Source organism: Salmo salar, chromosome ssa10, assembly GCF_905237065.1.
Source record: "Salmo salar chromosome ssa10, Ssal_v3.1, whole genome shotgun sequence".
Taxonomy (NCBI): domain Eukaryota; kingdom Metazoa; phylum Chordata; class Actinopteri; order Salmoniformes; family Salmonidae; genus Salmo; species Salmo salar.
The window spans coordinates 25,319,283-25,339,081 of NC_059451.1; the positions used below are offsets into that span (position 1 = coordinate 25,319,283).

At 41.0% G+C, this 19,799-nt stretch overlaps 1 protein-coding gene across 1 annotated transcript in view; it reads left to right on the forward strand.

The window, feature by feature from the left end:
• The first annotated feature begins 4,111 nt into the window (after nucleotides 1-4,111).
• Nucleotides 4,112-19,799, forward strand: part of gpc1a (glypican 1a) — a 47,760-nt gene continuing 32,072 nt past the window's right edge. The window contains exon 1 of the mRNA XM_014216575.2: nucleotides 4,112-4,835. Within this exon, the coding sequence (XP_014072050.1) occupies nucleotides 4,679-4,835 (157 nt within the window). The 5' untranslated portion in view covers nucleotides 4,112-4,678. The remainder of the gene's footprint in view (nucleotides 4,836-19,799) is intronic.

A 19,799-nucleotide genomic window follows, 5' to 3' on the forward strand; every position in this document is an offset into this window, starting at 1 on the left:
TATATATCATAGAAGAGTGTAATTGTCTTTAGGACAGCTGTTTTTAGTCAAGACTTTAGTGTTTTTACGTAAAAAATTTTTGTTCTGTATGTGTGTTTAGAGTTTTGTTTAATGTTGTGTTAGTGTATGTAAGTTGTTTTGTCTGAAACGTTGTCCCCCTGCTGCTATTGGACCAGGTCTCTCTTGGAAAAGAGATGTTATCTCAACGATAACATTTTTTTTTTTTAATCGATCTTTGAGTAATTAGGAAAAAAACTAAAAGTATTACTTTCGTCCTGGTTCTCCCACACTAAATGGAGTGTATCGGATTTACGTACAGAATAATACGAAATGCTCTGAGACCAGGTCGCAGCTCTTAAATTTAAAACCAATTTGAGATGCTTTGTGGATATGGTCCCGGGTCTCACCATGGACCTGGATGTCACGGCTGTCGTAGTGAAGAGAGGACCAAGGCGCAGCGGGTTGCATGTTCATCATATTATTTATTTGTGAACACGAGGAAAAACAAGAAACCGACAGACCGCCAGTTTCACAGGCTACAATAATAACAGCAGTGCGAAATACAACTACCCACAATTAACAACCCCAAACACATACCTATATATAGGACTCTCAATCAGAGGAAAATAGAAACACCTGCCTCCAATTGAGAGTCCACACCCAAACCTAAACATAGAAAAACTAAACTAGACAGAATGTAGAACATACAACCTAGAACATACCCAACACCCAGAACTAACAAATCACACACCCTAAACACAACCAACCACCCCGAACCAACCAAAACAAATACCCTCTGCCACGTCCTGACCAAACTACAATACAAATAATACCTAAACTGGTCAGGACGTGACACTGGAACCTTCCAGCTCGATAAAGGCTTGACAGAAAAGGAGAGGAATGTTGTGAAGGAAGGGAATGTGCTGGCTGGTAGTTCAGCTCCCTCCGTCTGCATGTTCTGACGGTCAGGACTACAACTCATCCAGAACAGGTGTGCAAATGAGGTATACACTAGGATATACCGCTGTTTGCTCTCTCTGTGACCAGCTGATTCAAATGTCACATAAGATTTACTGGCTACAATTGAATTACAGTGACATGCAAATCAGAATGAACGCACTAAATGTAATAAACAGCATGTAACAGGATTTGTTGTATAGTAGAGTGCAGTGGCGACCCGTCATTCAGGTCAGGCGGGGCTGAGCCCCACATTTTTAGCAGGGGCTTGCCTGTTTTGCATGTTATTTTGGCATTAATATGTGTCACATATCAGTTTGCAAACAATGTAAAATATATATATATCATTGAGTTAAGAAAGCCGCATACAAACATAGTCTCTTTTTTGTTTTCTTGAGTAAGGCAGCTCCAAAATGCAGGTGTTTCAGCCTAACTCAGTGCTTTCTGTGGTGGTGGGGCAAGCCAGAAGAAAATACTGAGCGTTGCGCCGTGATTGGCTCAATGTTCTGTCACTCATGGGGACACTACGTCACCGCCAAGTGTAAGGGTAGAGCTAGAAAATTCTAGCCCCTTGGGTGCTGCCATAGAGTTACATTACAAGTTCCCATCCAAGAAGGCTCAAGGTCATTGGCCACAGATAAAATTACGTCAAATCACATTATATGTACAGTAGCTTTGATTGGACTGATCATGTCAACATCATACTTTCAAAATCTTAACTAGCTGTAATCATCATGATTCAAGTCGACGATCTACTGGCAAATCCCTTGTAATCCTTGTCATATAAAGATAAATAATGAAGAGAAATTATAGATAAAACATATCGGTGCTCATCGGCCTTTGGACATAAACGTTACACAACAAGTAGGAAATCGCAAATTCAACAATGAATGGTTTGGAAGGAATCAGTGACAGTGGATAACTGCAAGCATTGCAAACCAGTCACTAGCCTGCTATTCAGTGGAGTGGGTGTGTGGTTCCGAATATGACCACACTCTTTTCCAAGTTTAAAATTATAAACATTCAACATTGGCAATGCTGTCAATGAAGCATGATTTGTGCTGCGCTCAAAGCAACTGTTAACTCGGAACTGCGAAAACTTGATTCAGTGAGTTCAAGACAACTGGGAAGTCGGGAATAAACGAGCTCCGACTGGGAAAATATGTTTTGAACGGTCATCCAACTCGAAATTGTAAATCCGGCCTCTTTCTAGAGCTACAACCTGAAGATCAATGACATCATCATGATTCAACCTTTTCAGAGTTACCAGTTGTTTTGAAAGCACCATAAATCCAAAGAATGCCAGACTTTGATGACAAACTTTCCCATGAAGGACTGCCGTGCCACCTTCCTGTTCAAATGAGCACAGCACAACAAGGTGAGTCCAAAAATGTATTGTATGCTGCTGGCATGCATCCCACTTATTTGATTTTTTCCCACCAAGATGTACATGCTAAAATCACCACTGGTAGAGTGGCACTGTATTGTTTTCAGGTTAGAGTAGATTCTTACATTCTCACCATTCAGCTCCAAACCAATCAGTCATGACTCCTGTCATTAGCCTACCCCAACAGTCCTCCCTAGTACGTCATGATCTTGTCTTGACAAATAAACACAATCAAATGGGATAGCAGACTATTTATTATGGATAGCTCTGGATTATCATCTGTAATATATTGTTGTGAATAATCTATACTTTTTTGTTTCTGCATTGACATGCAAACAGTCCTTGGCAACAAACTGTTTATTGAACATGACGTGTGAGATGTGCATGAGTTAGATTAGAATATTGGTCAACCACAGAACCAGCTTGATGGAATAGAACACCATGAACAGCAGAATGTGGGAAATGAGTCTTAGTTTGTTTTTGGCTCAAAAGGTGCTTGTTAAATGTGGCAATGCACTTAACCACTACGACTTTCAGTATGAGTAGTACTATCATCTTGTGGCGAAGGATCTGTTTTCTCATGAGTAATTTTTTTTATAAGAGCTGAGAAAAGAGAAAAACACTCCTACGCACATCAAAACCACAGCAGCAAGTCCCTTTAAAGGCAACTTTTGGTGTTATTTAGCATAAAATAATACATCCATGCATGTGAGATATGCTCTGTGAATGGACTCTTCTGCTCCATTTAGCAAAAAAAATTGACTATAGGGCTGATCAGCCACTGATGCTTCTCAGTCAGAGAGAGAGAGAGAGAGAGAGAGAGAGAGAGAGAGAGAGAGAACACTATGCCAAGAGCCTAGACAGACAGAAATCGGTGCCTTGACCTTTCTGTCTTCTAACTTTCTCGCTTTGTAGGCCCACATAGGCCTGAGTTTCACACTTCTACCACACAACACATGCATACAAACCACATACACACACACATATACATTAAACACATACACACACTCACACAAAGGGCCGTGTCTCAACCCACAACACCATGTTAATCCAGTACAGATCCTGGGAGGCTACACTGCTACTGCTACTAACAGGGATTACAGAGTGGTTAGTGAGAGACTAAATTTGTCCCCTGTACATGTAATTACACTGTCACCTCACACATGCCAGTGGCCTTTCTACAGCTTAGTGGCTGGTCAGACCTCCCATCCACTGTGATGGATAAAACTCCCCTCTCTCAGGCTTCTGAAGGCTACCTTTGTGCCCTGCAAAGAATCAGATTGGAAATTAGTGTATACAGTACAGTAGGCTTATGTCAGTAGGAATATGTGTAGAGAATGAATGAAGATGCTTCGTATCACTTATTACCGCTCCAGCCATTACCACGAACCCGTCCTCCCCAATTAAGGTGCCACCATCCTCCTGTGGTCTTTTCCATAGAGATCCTATGGTCTTGTCATTGTGTCTTGTGAGCATCTGTGCATAAAATATTGATTACGAACAGCACTCATACAGGTGAACACAGAGTATTGTCCTATTGTCATCATGTTATCCCATCCAGTAGTCTAGATGTGGATTTCAAGAGCCAATAGTAAAGGCATTTGAGTTTATCTCCATAACGCGAAATCTCCAGAGATTTTTCTAGAATGATACACGTCTTTCACCAAAATAAGTAGGATGGTATTGGCTATTGAATCAAGATTGCTGCGATGTCTAATATAAAAGGGCTGCACTTGCAGGTAGAGGCGCACTGGCCTGCAGGTGGTGTCATCCTCTGTTCTCTGCGGGGCAGGACCTAAACAGCTGCTCCGCAGTAAAACCAGCCGGAGTATCCCAGCGCGTCTCCAATCCTACAGGCTGTGCTACGTGCTCAGCTCACAACACTCGGCTTTTCTCTCTGACACATCTCCGTTATTTGTGAAGGAGTTAACCTGATCCATTTAATTCACTTTAATCCAAGATTATTGTGAATATTCACAGACAAAAGCAGAGCCTGTATTTTCTACGTTATATTGGTGTATTTGGATTACACGTGTTACAGTAATTAATTTGATATTTATTTGTGAGCGGTTCTGTCTAGTAGACTCCACTGCGAGGACTGGCTGATCTTGACAGTCACAGCGTGCACCAATACTGCACGTCGTCACAGGACTCCGGGGAGAGCTGACAGATTGCTCAGCTGGTGTTTGCAGCTGTATCCTCGGCGCCAAAGCGAGATACACTGCCAAGGAAGGCTTTATCTACCGGTTGGATGCCATACGAGGCTTTGTAGGACTTCTTTTAATTGCCTCGACTCGTTCTCTTGGATCTACACCTGGTTGTTTGGTTGTCAGTATGGATTTCCTACAAGCTCTTCTATTATTTTTTCTATCCGCTGTCCCGTTGTCGGCGGACAATGCGAACAGTAAAGCCCGGAGCTGTTTGGATGTCCGACAGTTCTACAGCGGGAAAGGCTTCACCCTGAACGGGGTGCCACAGACAGAGATATCTGGTAAGTAACGGTGCATTTTGTAGCCATACTGTTACCTATTTCACGCAACTAGTTCATTAAATAATTGTATACAATTTAGTATACTTTTTGCTTCCGGTGTAAACGTTAAATAATGAGCACAAGACACGATTGAGGGCAATAAGGTAGTGAACGGTCAGCTAATGGGCTACTGTATCTACCTCTACAAGCACACTCTCCATGTGCAGCTAAAGCCCCGAAGTTGCACACTTCAGCTGAAAAGAGCTTCTCAAAGTGCTCTGCTGTCTTCACATAGCATCAATATAATACTTTAAGATGTGGTACAAAGAGAGAATTAAAAAAAAAAACATCAGCATCATCATCCATTATAATTTTGTAGGCCTACCTGAGTGCATCACTTGTTTTCAGTCACGTGGATAAAAGAAAGCATGGTATAACCAAGAGGCAAAGTATGGTTGAACTTACATTGTATTTCAGGCTCAATATTCAATACAGTATTTTTGAACTAATAACCTTTTGTATGGTAATTAGATATAACGGCCACTCTAAATTGTCCTGCCTGTTCGTTTAATAGCTCAGACACACCAGTAGGATTATCAAACATTTGTCTACTGACAGTAGGCCTACTTAGTAACTCTGAACAGTGTCGGCAGTCAATCTCTTATGTTCACACAGCAAAGACCATGAAAGTCTTCAGCACTCAGCCTTCTTAAAATACTCCAAACCAGAAGGTGGCAGTAGCGTTGTTTGACAATGCATGTCCATGTGTGTTGCTGAAGGTCTAGATTCCAAGCTAGCTGCACTGTTGCTTTTTTTGTACACTCATAGAAAAAAAGGTTCTGGATAAAACCAAAAAGGGTTATATTGCATGTGTCATATATGGCACCTACCAGTCAAAAGTTTGGACACACCTACTCATTCCAGGGTTTTTCTATATATTTTTTGACTATTTTCTACATTGTAGAATAATAGTGAAGACATCAAAACTATGAAATTACACATATGGAATCATGTAGTAACCAAAAAAGGGTTAAACAAATCTAAATATATTTTAGATTCTTCAAAGTAGCCACCCTTTGCCTTGATGACAGCTTTCAACACTCTTGGCATTCTCTCAACCAGCTTCATGAGGAATGCTTTTCCAACAGTCTTGAAGGAGTTCCCACATATGCTGAGCACTTGTTAGCTGCTTTTCCTTCACTCTGTGGTCCAACTCATCCCAAACCATCTCAATTGGGTTGGGTGATTGAGGAGGCCAGGTCATCTGATGCAGCAGTCCATCACGCTCCTTCTTGCTCAAATAGCCTTTACACAGCCTGGAGGTGTGTTTTGGGTTATTGTCCTGTTGAAAAACAAATGATTGTCCCACTAAGCGCAAACCAGATGGGGTGGTGTATCGCTTGCAGAATGCTGTGGTAGCCATGCTGGTTAAGTGTGCCTTGAATTCTAAATAAATCACTGACAGTGTCACCAGCAAAGCATCTCCACACCTCCTCCTCCATGCTTCACGGTGGGAACCACACATGCGGAGATCATCCGTTCACCGATTCTGCATCTCGCAAAGACACGGCGGTTGGAACCAAAAATCTCAGTTGGACTCATATTTTGATTTGTTTAACACTTTTTTTTCTTTAAGAGTGAAGAAAGCCCTTGATGATACTAGCCAGATGACCACAGCTAGATAACTACCTAGCAAGATTACGAAGAAACAATTTAATTCACTCTCCATAAACCCACACTGCCAGTGCCAGCCCATAGCCAAATGCTTAGCTAGCTAGCATTAGCATATTCACTAGCTAGCACAACATAGCTAGCTAAGCACTGCACTAACTCGGCAGCCAACATAGGCAGATGTTTCATTGGAACATGAAACATCGTGCGTTCGTAAATTCAATCTGGAGTGCCAGAGTGCGCTCAGTGTGCCCTCTGGGCGTTGTCAGATTGTCCGTTCGTAAATTCAGAGCGTTTCTCTCTCGACGCGTTCAGAGCGCACACTGGACACTGGCCAGAATAAGGGTTGATCCGAGTGTTCTCGCTTCACAACGGCATTCAAGCACCCATGCTAACTGGCTAATATTGGCTAGCTTACTAGCTACTTTCAGACACAAATGTGAGAACACCTCACTCTGACCATTTTACTCGCCCTAGCAGAGCTGGTTAGGCCGTTTTTCTGTTATCCAGAGCGTTGGTGACTTGCCGCTGGCAACAATTTAATTTTGTAAAAATAAATTTGCCAACATTTACTGACACCGGCCATATTCAACGGGTGTTGAGTGTTTGTAAGGTCGTCAGTTATTCTGCGCTCTGGCACACTCAGACGAGAGTGCTCTGAAATCAGAGTAGATAGCCAGAGTGAATTTACGAACGCGCCCTAGCTAATCCATTATGATGTAATTATGTCAATACTAGCTACAGTGGTTAGCTAGTTTGGAGGAAGTATTTAGTGTTGTGTGCATTGCGTCTGTGCACTTAGCTACCTACCATCCCATAGCCCAAATTCCATATGAGGGGTGGCAGGTTGCCTAGTGGTTAGAGCATTGGGCCAATAACCGAAAGGTTGCTGGATGGAATCCCTGAGCTGACAAGGTAAAAATCTGTCGTTCTGCCCCTGAACAAGGCAGTTAACCCACTGTTCCCTGGTAGGCCGTCATTGTAAATAAGATTTTGTTCTTAGCTGACTTGCCTAGTTAAATAAAATATGAATCGGGACTGGCTCACCTGTGGATGTATGGAGAAAATACCCAATTGTTTTATTTTTATTTTTGATGGCTCCCCACGTGGGGTTTCGTGCTCTCTGATTGGCTCAAAGTCAAGTTGTCAGCCATTGACAAGCATTGCGATTCTACTAGTAGAAACGATAGGCTCGTCGCTACCGGGTCGGCATGCAGCAGGTACAGCTTTTGTTCTAACAAGAGAAGGAACGGCAGTCTATCGGCTGTGAGATTCAATGTGTGTTTCATGTTTAACCTTTGGACTTCTCTCCCTAATGCTACTCTCCATTAGACAAGGCCTCCCTCTATACTGCCTCATCTGAACGTTAGTCCATCAGCAAAAATGGTGTCATCACATAATCATATTGACTGTGTTCTGGTGCGATGTCATGGCTTGATGAGCATAACCAAACTTTCCTTTAAAATATATAGTGATTTATATTGATAACTGAGAAATACAGACAACACACGCATACACACACAGCAATATTAAAAATTACTGTGAGTAGACAGTTAATATTCCAGGATGAATGATCAAAACAGCCATGCAGATGAAGAGGCATTAACAGAACAGTGTAGGAGGTGGGCTGCCAGTCTTCACATCCAGCATCACGCAAAGCAACATGTTCTATCACAGTGATTAGTAGGCAATGTCAGCCTCTGAAGCAGTCACCCTTTATATTAGACGCTTTGTTGTGCCATCCTCCATAACTAATAACTCATACACATGCATGTACACATGCATGTAGCACACACGCGCACACACGTACACACACATGCACCTTTGCAATTATTGCAGAGTTGCAATCGGTTTCTGAGTCTCCTGTTGGCTGTGTATTATGTACACAGAGCTAAGAGGGTAGTAGAGGGGAAATTGCCAGTGGGCTCTGCAGGGAATTTGAAGGTCACTTCATTCAGTCTCAATGACATTTTGAAAGCAAGGGGAAAACATTGAATATGCCCAGTGAGAATCATTCAGGGTCTGTCATCTTTTATTTATCTGCAAAACAAAGTAGCGGCCGCAGCTCAGGAATGGATTGTCGTTTTTCATGATGTCCAGGAGATGTGATTCTTTATATCTGCCATTAAATGCTCCCATTCTCCCTTTAACACCACATCAGCATCATGCCCTGGGGCTTCAATATCACTCAGTTGAGGCCCAGATTGAAACATGAAATCGTTTTACACCTTCCCTGTATGTGACAGTGGGCCAGACAAAAAGCAAATATGTTCTGTAGATACTGATCTATGTTTAGAAAAATGTAAATTAAGTTTGCTGTGTGTCCTTTTGCCTTATCTATGTATTTAGTCTTACTAACATCTGAGATGATTGTAGCAAAACCCCATAAACAGACAATAATCCCTCATTGTTCACTGTTGCCCTTAACAAAGAAAGTTTCTTATTTCCTCCATTCAGGTGGAAGCTGTGTGTGTGTGTGTGTGTAGGGCTGGCACAATAACTGTGTAACCGATGGTTATGGATAAGACCATCATAACCATTTTTTTTGTGGAACCAACAGCTGACTGAAGACAGGACAGCCGGGCATTTGTGTGGTTGGGTCTGTTTTGGCCTTAACATTGACTCTTAACAACCTGATGAAACTTTAGCCCTGTTTCCATTGGCACTTTGAAGTCAATCCAGGTTGGGCTGGCTCAAATTGCGTTTCCACTGCCTCCAGAAATGAGAGATTATGTCATGTTGCTAGGTAGCCAATATGCGACTGCAGCTGGCTTCGCTAATGTTGCTAACTAGCAAGATATTGAATAATGTATTTCATCCTCACCATGCTGTAACTAACGTTACCCATACTCCTGTAAGTGCCAGCCAGACTCAGAGCTATATATTTAGCTTGCTGATGTTGGCTAGCCAGCTAAAGGTTAACGTCATCGTTAGCCAACTAAAATTCATGCTAGCTCACTTTAGCTAGCTAGCTTGTTTCAACTTTGATTTGCTAGCTAAGTTAGGTGGCTGACTGTTCTCATAAAAGTTGATTGTGTAGTGCAAACATTTATGAAGGATCCAGCTATGGTGGTAATTCGTGTCATGTCTGACTATGCACGCTAACAGCAACAAGCCCAGATGAGCGAGCTAAACGTTTTATTTCTAAAAAATATTATATATATATAATTGCTAAACGTTGTGTCAGCAGTGATTAGCTTGGTGGTTATATAGTAATGGCGTCACCAGCCCGAATTGTAATCGAGCTGGCACCAGCTGTGTAACTGGGCTGCGCTGGCCAAGGTTTCCCTCGACCTAGCTCGAATTTGGTCCTAATGTTAAGTGGCAGTGGAAATGGGGCTTTTGTTGCTCATTGCTGAAACAAGCAAACCAGTCTTCGGTTGCCTGGGCAACGCCCCCCACTATGGAGCAGCAGCACACAGAAATATAATTATTAGAACGGGTGTGGAGCCTCTAACTCAGGCAATTTCACTGGTATACTTATGGGTACACTCACAATGGCTGCCTGGTATTGTGATATAATAATTTCCATAGTAATGTAAAATGTTCATTCAAATGATAACTGATGTGGCTCATGCAATGGCATGTCTTTTTTTGTAATGTCAGTTGAGTTGATTCAATAAATCACAGCACATACAGTATTTTAATGTCCATGCTATCAGGGATCCTTGGGACATCCGTACACCATTTAAGTTGTCATTTTAAATGGTTAAGGGTTATTGTTAGGGTAAGGTTAGGGTTTAGAATACTGGCACATATTTTACTTGCTGATTGGCTCCTATGGGTACACTCGCAATCGCCACCAGACCACCCATTATGCCATCGTTGACTTGAATGGGGATGCCTGTTTTATTAATTATTTCAATTCCAGCACATGCAGGAGAGGAGGAAATGTGAGTTAAAAAAACCCATCTATATATAGACTACGTTATATTTTTTTGCCATTTGAACGGTCATTACGGTTACTTGGCTGGCGAATTACCGTCATCCAAAATTCTATGACCATCACAGCCCTATGTGTGTGTGTGTGAGTTTAAAGCAGAACTGAACTTGAGAACCAACTTCTTCTCTCGTTGAAAACGGCATATGTGACATCAGTATTAGTCAGAAACATTTATTCCAGTGCCAGAATTGACTAAGAAATGCAAGTAGGTTAATTTGATCATAATGCAAAAAAAAAAACAGGTTTGTGAGATTTGCGTACGAGAGTCCATCATGACTTACTTGAGGTTTGGGTTTTGATTTAGACAGTGCCCACTAACAGGGTATAAACAGAGATTGCGGTCTAGTCAATGGTATGACCGAACACAAAGACAGTGAGACTGACCTGTCCAGCAGCTGAGCAGATTAGACTTTGTTTACATAAGACAACACGTTGCGCATTTTTAAACTTGAGAAATACTGGACCAAACACCTTAGCTAGTGTACAATTGTGTGACTGAAACCTCATCTGCAAAAACTAAAAAATGAATTACAGATTTCTTGAGTTATCTCAAATCAAAGTATATTGGGCACTTACACATTTTAGCAGATGTTATAGCTGGTGCAGCGAAATGCCTGTGTTACTAGCTCCTAACAGTGCAGCAAAAATGTCACAAGTACACAAATAATAATCAAAAACTAGAAACAAAAAATCACAAATGTCAGCACGAATCCAGTTAAAAACCCAAATAACACTTTATCGGTAATCCAAATGCAATCTAGGTGTATCTTAGAATAATTCTGACTATTTTGAGGAAGTAATACTGACTTTGTTCCTATGGCGTCTCATGAGGGACAAACATCATTAACTGTCACGTCGAACCACACTCCCAAGACTGAAATCAAATTTTTCTTAATAAGCAACAGAGAAACACATGCGGAATTGGTGCTTTCAGTCACTCTTTAAAGCGTACTGAAAGGTAACACCTCTTCCAGGGAGGACATTTTATTCATGAAGTGCCAGAATTGAAGTGCTGCGCTGTTGGGGCGGCAGGGTAGCCTAGTGGTTAGAGCGTTGGGCTAGTAACCAAAAGGTTGCAAGTTTAAATCCCCGAGCTGACAAGGTACAAATCTGTCGTTCTGCCCCTGAACAAGACAGTTAACCCACTGTTCCTAGGCTGTCATTGAAAATAAGATTTTGTTCTTAACTGACTTGCCTGGTTAAATAAAGGTAAAATAAAATTAACATGGGTTCCCTGTTCCATTTACTGTGGATGCACTTAAATGGCAGACGCCGCATTGTACTCCATGACCTGATTTAAAAAATATATATTTTATTTTTTATTTTTTTCTCCCATGCCTCACCTGCGTCGGGTCATATTGTATGTTGTGCCACTGATGTGAAAACGAACTCATAAAACATGAATAACACAAGATAAGCTACATAAAATATGGAAGTGTTCCAGCGTGGGCCTTCAGACTGCTGCCTCCCTTCCTGAGAACACGATGAATCATCAGACGACCGCTGAAGTCAGACTCCAGATACATACCTGATATTATAATGAAAAGGTCGGACAGTCCCATGTTTTTAGATGTTTCTTTACATTGTTGACTTTCATCGACTTCAGTTGCATTCATTGAGGAAGACATCTGAAAGCTGTTACAGTACCAGTGTGTTAATCAAGCTGCTATGAGTTTCCTCTTCCCCAACTGCTACACAAACCTGATCAGCCTTGTAGCCTGGCCTGACTCCCAGCAGCTTCTTTTTCCTGAGGAAATCAATAGACTTAATCACTGGTGTGATAAAGAGAGGCGGTTCTCAGGCCCCTGAGCTCTGACGAGGAACCATGAAAGCTGCTTTTCACATAGAAATAGTTGGGTTGGCTGACGTCACGAAAATGATGTGCTCGCATTGATGGGGCCCAAAGCCGTGCTTTGTTATGATTCTGGACAGTCAGATGGATAGCAACAATGACAAGAAGATTCCATGTGGGGAATCGTAGGTGGCTTGTTTCAGCAAGTTTATCTTGTTCTTGATACCTTGTTTTGACTTATTTAATGTCAACGCTAATATGGCAAAAAATTCACTAGCTAGCTAACCAACAACTGTAACGATGTATTTGAGAGGCAGGTAGCATAGCGGTTAAAACCTGTTGAGGACAGACGTTCCGCTAGCGGAACACCTAGCCAATATCCAATGGAACAGCATGGCGCGAAATACGAAAACCTCAAATCCAATCATTTAAATTTCTCAAACATACGACTATTTTACACTATTTTAAAGATACACTTCTCCTTAATCCAACCACATTGTCCGATTTTTCAAAAAGGCTTTACAGCGAAAGCCAAACATTAGATTATGTTAGGAGAGTACATAGACCAAAATAACCACACAGCCATTTTCCAAGCAAGCATATATGTCACAAAAACCCCAAATAAAGTTAATGAAGCACTAACCTTTGACGATCTTCATCAGATGACACTCCTAGGACCTTATGTTACACAATACATGTATGTTTTGTTCAATCAAGTTTATATTTATATCCAAAAACAGCATTTTACATTGGCGCGTGATGTTCAGAAAATGTATTCCCACCAAAAACTTCCGGTGAATTTACAAAAATACTCATCATAAATGTTGACAAAATACATAATTATTTTAAGAATTATAGATACAGAACTCCTTTATGCAACCGCTGTGTCAGATTTTAAAATAGCTTTACGGAGAAAGCACATTTTTCAAAATTCTGAGTACATAGCTCGCCATCACGGCGAGCTATTCAGACACCCGCCAAGTTTGGGGCAACCTACACTCAGAATTATTATTAGAAATATGCTCTTACCTTTGTTGATCTTCGTCAGAATGCACTCCCAGGACTGCTACTTCCACAAGAAATGTTGTTTTTGTTCGAAATAATCCATAGTTATGTCCAAATACCTCCATTTTGTTTGTGCGTTCAGGTCACTATCCAAAGGGTAACGCGTGAGCGCAATTCGAGACACACCGTACTTAGAAGCATGTCAAACGCTGTTTAAAATACATTTTTATGGTATTTTTAACGTAAAATTGCGACAATATTCCAACCGGACAATAGCGTATTCATTCAAGGAGAAAAAGAAAAAACGGCGTGCTCGCGGGACCGCGCATATCCAATCCCTTTGTTGCCAGGCAGACCACTCAGGAACTGAGCTCCTATACTCTGCCCAGTGACAGGAGAAGGCTCAAACCACTTTCTGAAGGCTTTAGACAGCCAATGGAAGCCTTAGAAAGTTCAACGTAACACCACAGATTCTGTAGTTTCGAAAGGGACTAGAAAGAACTACAATTCTCAGATCCTCCACTTCCTGGTTGACTTTTTCTCAGGTTTTTGCCTGCCATATGAGTTCTGTTATACTCACAGACACCATTCAAACAGTTTTAGAAACTTCTGAGTGTTTTCTATCCAAATCTACTAATAATATGCATATTCTCGTTTCTGGGCAAGAGTAGTAACCAGTTTAAATCTGGTACGTTTTTTTCATCCGGCCGTGAAAATAATGCCCCCTATCCATATCAGGTTTTAAGAGCATTGGGCCAGTAACCGAAAGGTCGATGTGACCTTGAGCAAGGCACTTAATCCTAATTGTTTCTGGATAAGAGTGTCTGCTAATGGTATACAAGTGCTCATTGTGAAAATCAATTTGTTTTCAATAAATATTTGGAGATAAAATATATTTTACATGTTGCCAACCATCTAAGCCAAACCTGTCTGTTTTGCCCCATAGTTGCGCACTTGTCAGTTTTGTTGCTAAACAACTGCTTTTCACTGCTACTGAGAAGAACTACTGGCCATAAACACATAAACATCTATTACCTGTGGTTTCCTTTAGTTGGTCCTCAACTCCTACAGTATGTAATATATACTGAGCATTAAATAAACTGAGCGAGAGTGTTGTTGTCAGTGCTCATGAGGTGGTGCTGGCTTCAGGCCTGGTTCTGTTTGTGCTTCTTGGTTCAGTTGATGTTGGGCAGATACTCTTGTTTGGCTGTGCTCTTTCGGCAGCATAGTCACTGACCAACATTCGCTGTACCACGTGTGTTTATCGCAGTCAATTGCTGCACTGAAATTTAGCAAATTTCCAAGTTTTTGAATGATTTACAGGGAAACTTGGCCACAGTCCTGTCGTTTGGGCTCTGTCAGTATTAATTGAGTTTCCCTCCTCACCAAATTTGCAGGCAGATTAGTTTAGCATTGAAAGTGAAGCCTGGGAGGGGAAGTGAATTGAAGGGGAGGGAAGTGACAGGGATCGACGATCGTACTCTGTCAGTGCCAAGATGGCACCCCTCACTCATCGTAATGCTCTTACAGCCGTTGCCTGCCTTCACATCCACTGTGAGAAACATGAGAGAGGAGAACACCCTGTGCTGAATGTTAATGGCTTTCGTTTGGCCAATTATTGCCCTAAATGAACCATTCTCCTCCAACATCCGTGGTGTCTCCTGAGTTCTTGCTGCTTCACACTCTAACTTCAGACAGAGCTAGAATACATCATATTTCAGTGATAAGTAGGACATCTGTGGAAACTAATAAATAATAATGTCTCCAATTTCCGACTTAGTTTTTGTCTCCTCTTTACTCTCTTGCACAACTCTCCCTTAAAAAAACATGAAAAAATAATGGAAAAACCCAATAAAGAAACATGTTTTTTTCGGCACAGGTGTCTTCTTTTTTGTAAGCCCGTAACCATGTGTGTGAGCTGTATACTTTTGTTTCTAAGTAGACTAGTTTAAGACTACCAAGAAACACTGTGTAAACCTGATTTAGCCCACTGCAGTAAAACTAGGGCTGTCAAACGAGTTCATTGCAGGATTTGTTGTGATTAATCGCAAATTCATAATTTGCTCAAATTATGCTGTAATTTTCGTTATTTTTTTACTAAAAGCATTACAAGAAATGTTCAAACTAACGGTTAGGAAAAATCAGGTAAATTGATAAACACATTTTCTTTAACTTCGAAGTCAACTTGTTTTGTCAACGCATTGTTGTTTTTAGCTGTATAGATTATGTCATTTGGATGTTTTCAGTGTATTTTGAACACTTTCAGACAATGCGCCCCCAAACATTATTGCACTAAAATTACAAAAAGTTTACTTGAGTTAACTGAAACTCTTACAGCGCTAATTTTAAAATGTTAAAAAGGAGACACAGAGCTCTAGCTTCTCTATTATTTTTGCTGGGCTTCTTCCAATGGCCACTGACCAACATATGCAGAAGAGAGGCGTGCGCTTGCAGTAATAACACTCCGAATGGATGGCTCAGAAATAAGAAATCATTATTTGTAACACTAGGGTAGGCTAAGTTACCTTTTTACAGATCGGCATTATTTCATTTGCAATTCCATATTTGGAAACATTGCTACTGCAACATTTTAACACCACCTTTTCACATGCAAGGAGAATAAACACTATTTCACCACCACATGTGAACTTGCAATTCCACATGTAAATGTGAGATTTTCACATGAGAAAGCTTTTTACATGTGAAACACCAAATTTCACATTTGCAACTGCAATTCACATGAGTTGAAAACATGTTTTTCTTCTCAAATGTGAAAACGTGGTGTTAACACGTGAACTCTAAATGTAATGCATGTGAAAATATGTTTTCACGAGAAATTTAAGCTCAACGTGAAAAATGTAAGCTCTCCTCTTTAGAGCATTGGTATTTTCCCTTGGTCTACAGTTTTTCTTCTCTCCCTGTATGTCTGTATACTGAGAAAGTGAGTGGCCTTTAGTGTTTCTGATATTGTCATTGAGGGTTTAAATATAGGGCCTAAGTCTAGGCTTTTACCACTGTAACGTTCTATTGAACTGACTCAAACTGGCGCGCTCCCCACCTTGACATGGAAATAGGATTTATTCTGAACAAAATACTGTAACAAAGCCTGATACAAGGTACTATAAGGAAAACAATATGAAAGAGCTTTGTATTGATTACAACTAGATACTGTCATTGATACATTCCTAACATAGATGTGTGTAGTCCTAGAGCAGCGTCTGTGTACACTTTAAGCACACATACAGTAGTGTTTCCTATTGTAGCTGCTTTGTATGGTGGAGGATCTTCCATGTGTCAGGGAGGACATTGATGCTGTCCAAAGTCTCTAGCAGAATAACACCCATCAGCGATCAGCTGCTCACTCAACCGTTCACAGTGCAGCAGCGCATAGAAAACCTTATCACAACATTGTTTCTCGCTGCAGAGCTACTCAGGTGGCTTTTTAAAAGAATTGTTTATCTGTGCCGTGCAGGTGAATTATAATCTGAGCTCACCTGCCACAATGAGAGACCTCAGGGTGATTCCTCACGAAACTAGAACAAAACAGAGCAATGGAACAGTCATTTGGAGGAAGGATTGTTGACATGCAGTACCAGTCAAAAGTTTGGACACCTACTCATTCAAGGGTTTTTCTTTATTTTTACTTTTTTGGTTACTACATGATTCCATATGTGTTATTTCATAGTTTTGATGTCTTCACTATCATTCTACAATGTAGAAAATAGGAAAAATAAAGAAAAACCCTGGAATGAGTAGAAAATGAGTAAAAACCCTGGAATGAGGAATGATGTGTTCAAACTTTTGACTGGTACTGCATATTTGACATGTGTATCTGAAAGCATAATTGAGAAATAATTAATTGAAGTTTAAAACATTTACCAAATTTAAAAATATATATTTTCAATATTCATATTCATGAATTAATGTAAGAAAATTCACTATTTTGAAATGACTAATTAGTGACCTTACTTCATCAATCAAGAATAAGGGTGGAGTGAAAACCCGCAGACACTCTGCCCTCTGTGGAATGAGTTTGACACGTGACATAGACTGACCAGGTGAATCCAGGTGAAAGCTGTGATCCCTTATTGAGGTCACCTGTTAAATTCACTTCAATCGGTGTAAATGAAGGGGAGGAGACAGGTTAAATAAGGATTTTTAAGCCTTGAGACAATTGAGACATGGATTGTGTATGTGTACCATTCAGAGGGTGAATCAGCAAAACAAAAGATTTAAGTGCCTTTGAACGGGGTATTGTAGTAGGGGCCAGGCACACCAGTTTGAGTGTGTCAAGAACTGCAACGCTGCTGTGTATTTCACACTCAGCAGTTTCCCATGTGTATCAAGAATGGTCCATCACCCAAAGGACATCCAGCCAACTTGACACAACTGTGGGAAGCATTGGAGTCAACATGGGCCAGCATCCCTGTGGAAAGTTTTTGACACCTTGTAGAGTCCCTGCCCCAACAAATTGAGGCTGTTCTAACTGCAAACAAATATGTTCCTAATGTTTTGTACACTCAGTGTATATCAGCAATCTTTCCTCCAAAGGACCCTTCTATAGATATATTTTTTTTATAAAGTCTCCCAAATCATGGTTTTGTTTTGTTCTAGTTTCATGTAGAATCACCCCTCTGTTTATCAGTACAGCCAAAGTTTTCCCTCACTACATGTGCTATGTATTCCACTTGGGCTGTGCAGTTTTTGAATTAGTATGCTTGTTATGGGTGTATTCACATGACTGTTTAGTTTGTCTTTTGGTTTTGTGTCCTTCTCTTGGTTCTGGTGCCAAGGTTGTTTTATAGATTGTACTTTGTGGGTGAAGTATTCTGTGTGTGTGTGTGTGTTTGGGACTGGGAGTGGCTGTGTTGTGCTTTTGAGGTGTGTGTGTGTGTGTGTGTGAGTGTGTATTTGGTAGGGTCTTAGGGCAGGCTTGTTAAAAGCCTTTGGCTGTAAATTTTTCATGATGTTTGAAGTCTTCCTCCGGTGGGAGGAGACGCTCCTATGTATTTTAAAGGTAGCAGGACGGAGGACGGCGCTCTCCATCTCCTTGACAGCCTTTGCAGCTTGCGCTCTGTCTTTTTCATCCCTCCCTCCATATTCCTCTTCTTGGATCCCATCCCTGTCTCCTCCTCTCTTCCCTTGTCTTGGTTGCCAGTAGTGTTTCTTCTTGCCCCTCTCTCTCTTTGTTCTTCCTATTCTCGCCCTCTCGTTATCTTTTCCCTTCCTCTCCAACTCCTTTGTTCCTCCTCTAATCTCGCTTCCCAGTTTTCATGCTCCCTCTTGCTCCTGTGTTCCATTTTACTTCTCTCTTCATCTGTAATGTTGGATGCTATTATTAGTCTGTTTCTTCCTCCTTTATTCCTCAGTTCATCTGCTGATGTTTGATGTGGTCCTCTTGATTGGTGCTAGTCTGTTAAATTAATGAAGCCACATGATCTGTGATTCATGCTAGGGATTAAATAAAGTACACATGCTTTCCTTTGCGGTTGTATTGAAGAGGCAGTGAGTGGCTGGCAAATGTTGAACGAGCGAATGGTCTATAAAAGTATGTAATAAAGAATTTCATGCAGCTCCCATGCGTTCCGCTGTGCAGCTCAGAAATCACGTATTTAGAAATATAAGATCTTTCAATATAATTTATGGATCATAACAGTTAAAGCTGCAAAAACGGAAATTATGCAAACTATTCTAATTTTTGCAAGCAGGAAATGGCGGAGTGATTTCTGCATATTGCACCTTTAATACAGTAGGACGATAATGCCTTTACTGCTGACACTCATCATAGATGACAATCTGGAATTATGATGTTTTCTGTCTTTGCATAGGTTCACAGTTATCCAAGTTCAGTATGCCCTTGAGATATCAACAGGTAATGTATAGTACAATAGGGTGTAACAGAATAAGCTTCCTTATACATGTCTACAGGTGCAGGCTATAGTCAAAATAGCCTGAGGGAGAGGTTAGCTAAGTAGCGTTGCTCAGTGTAGCATGCAGTGTCCTCACAGAGGCTACAGGATGGCCTTCGTCCTCACCATGAGGTCACGAGCCACAGATGTAATCAGTGAGACTGCTTATCTCAGAGCCTCCTGTTCGTACACTTGATTGGATAAGCCCTTTACAGGTTTCAAATTGGAAGAACTAGCTGGTTAGTCCAAACCCTGTCTTCCGAGCTCATTGACTCTTTTAGGTGGCTCTATCCCCCTCACACAGACACATACAAGATCAACAACATCATTTACAGTAAACAAACTTCCACATAGTTAGACAAACACACATAATTCATAAGCGTCCATTGCTATGCTTCCTTGAAAATGAAGCAGTGTTCTAGCTGAGTCTAAACTGGTTAAGGGAAGTCCTCGTTTACATGTCTGGGGTTTGGACTCAAAGATGTTTTCTGAGAGAGACCTATAATTACCCATGTTTCAGTAGAAAGCTTAGCTATTCCAGAGTTTATATTCAAGTCTGGCTAGTTCATGCCACTTCAGTGAGAGCTGTTTTGCTGGTACAAGCATGTGCCAGTGTGTGTTATGGGATTTAATACCTCCTACTTTCACTCACTCAACTTCCTACT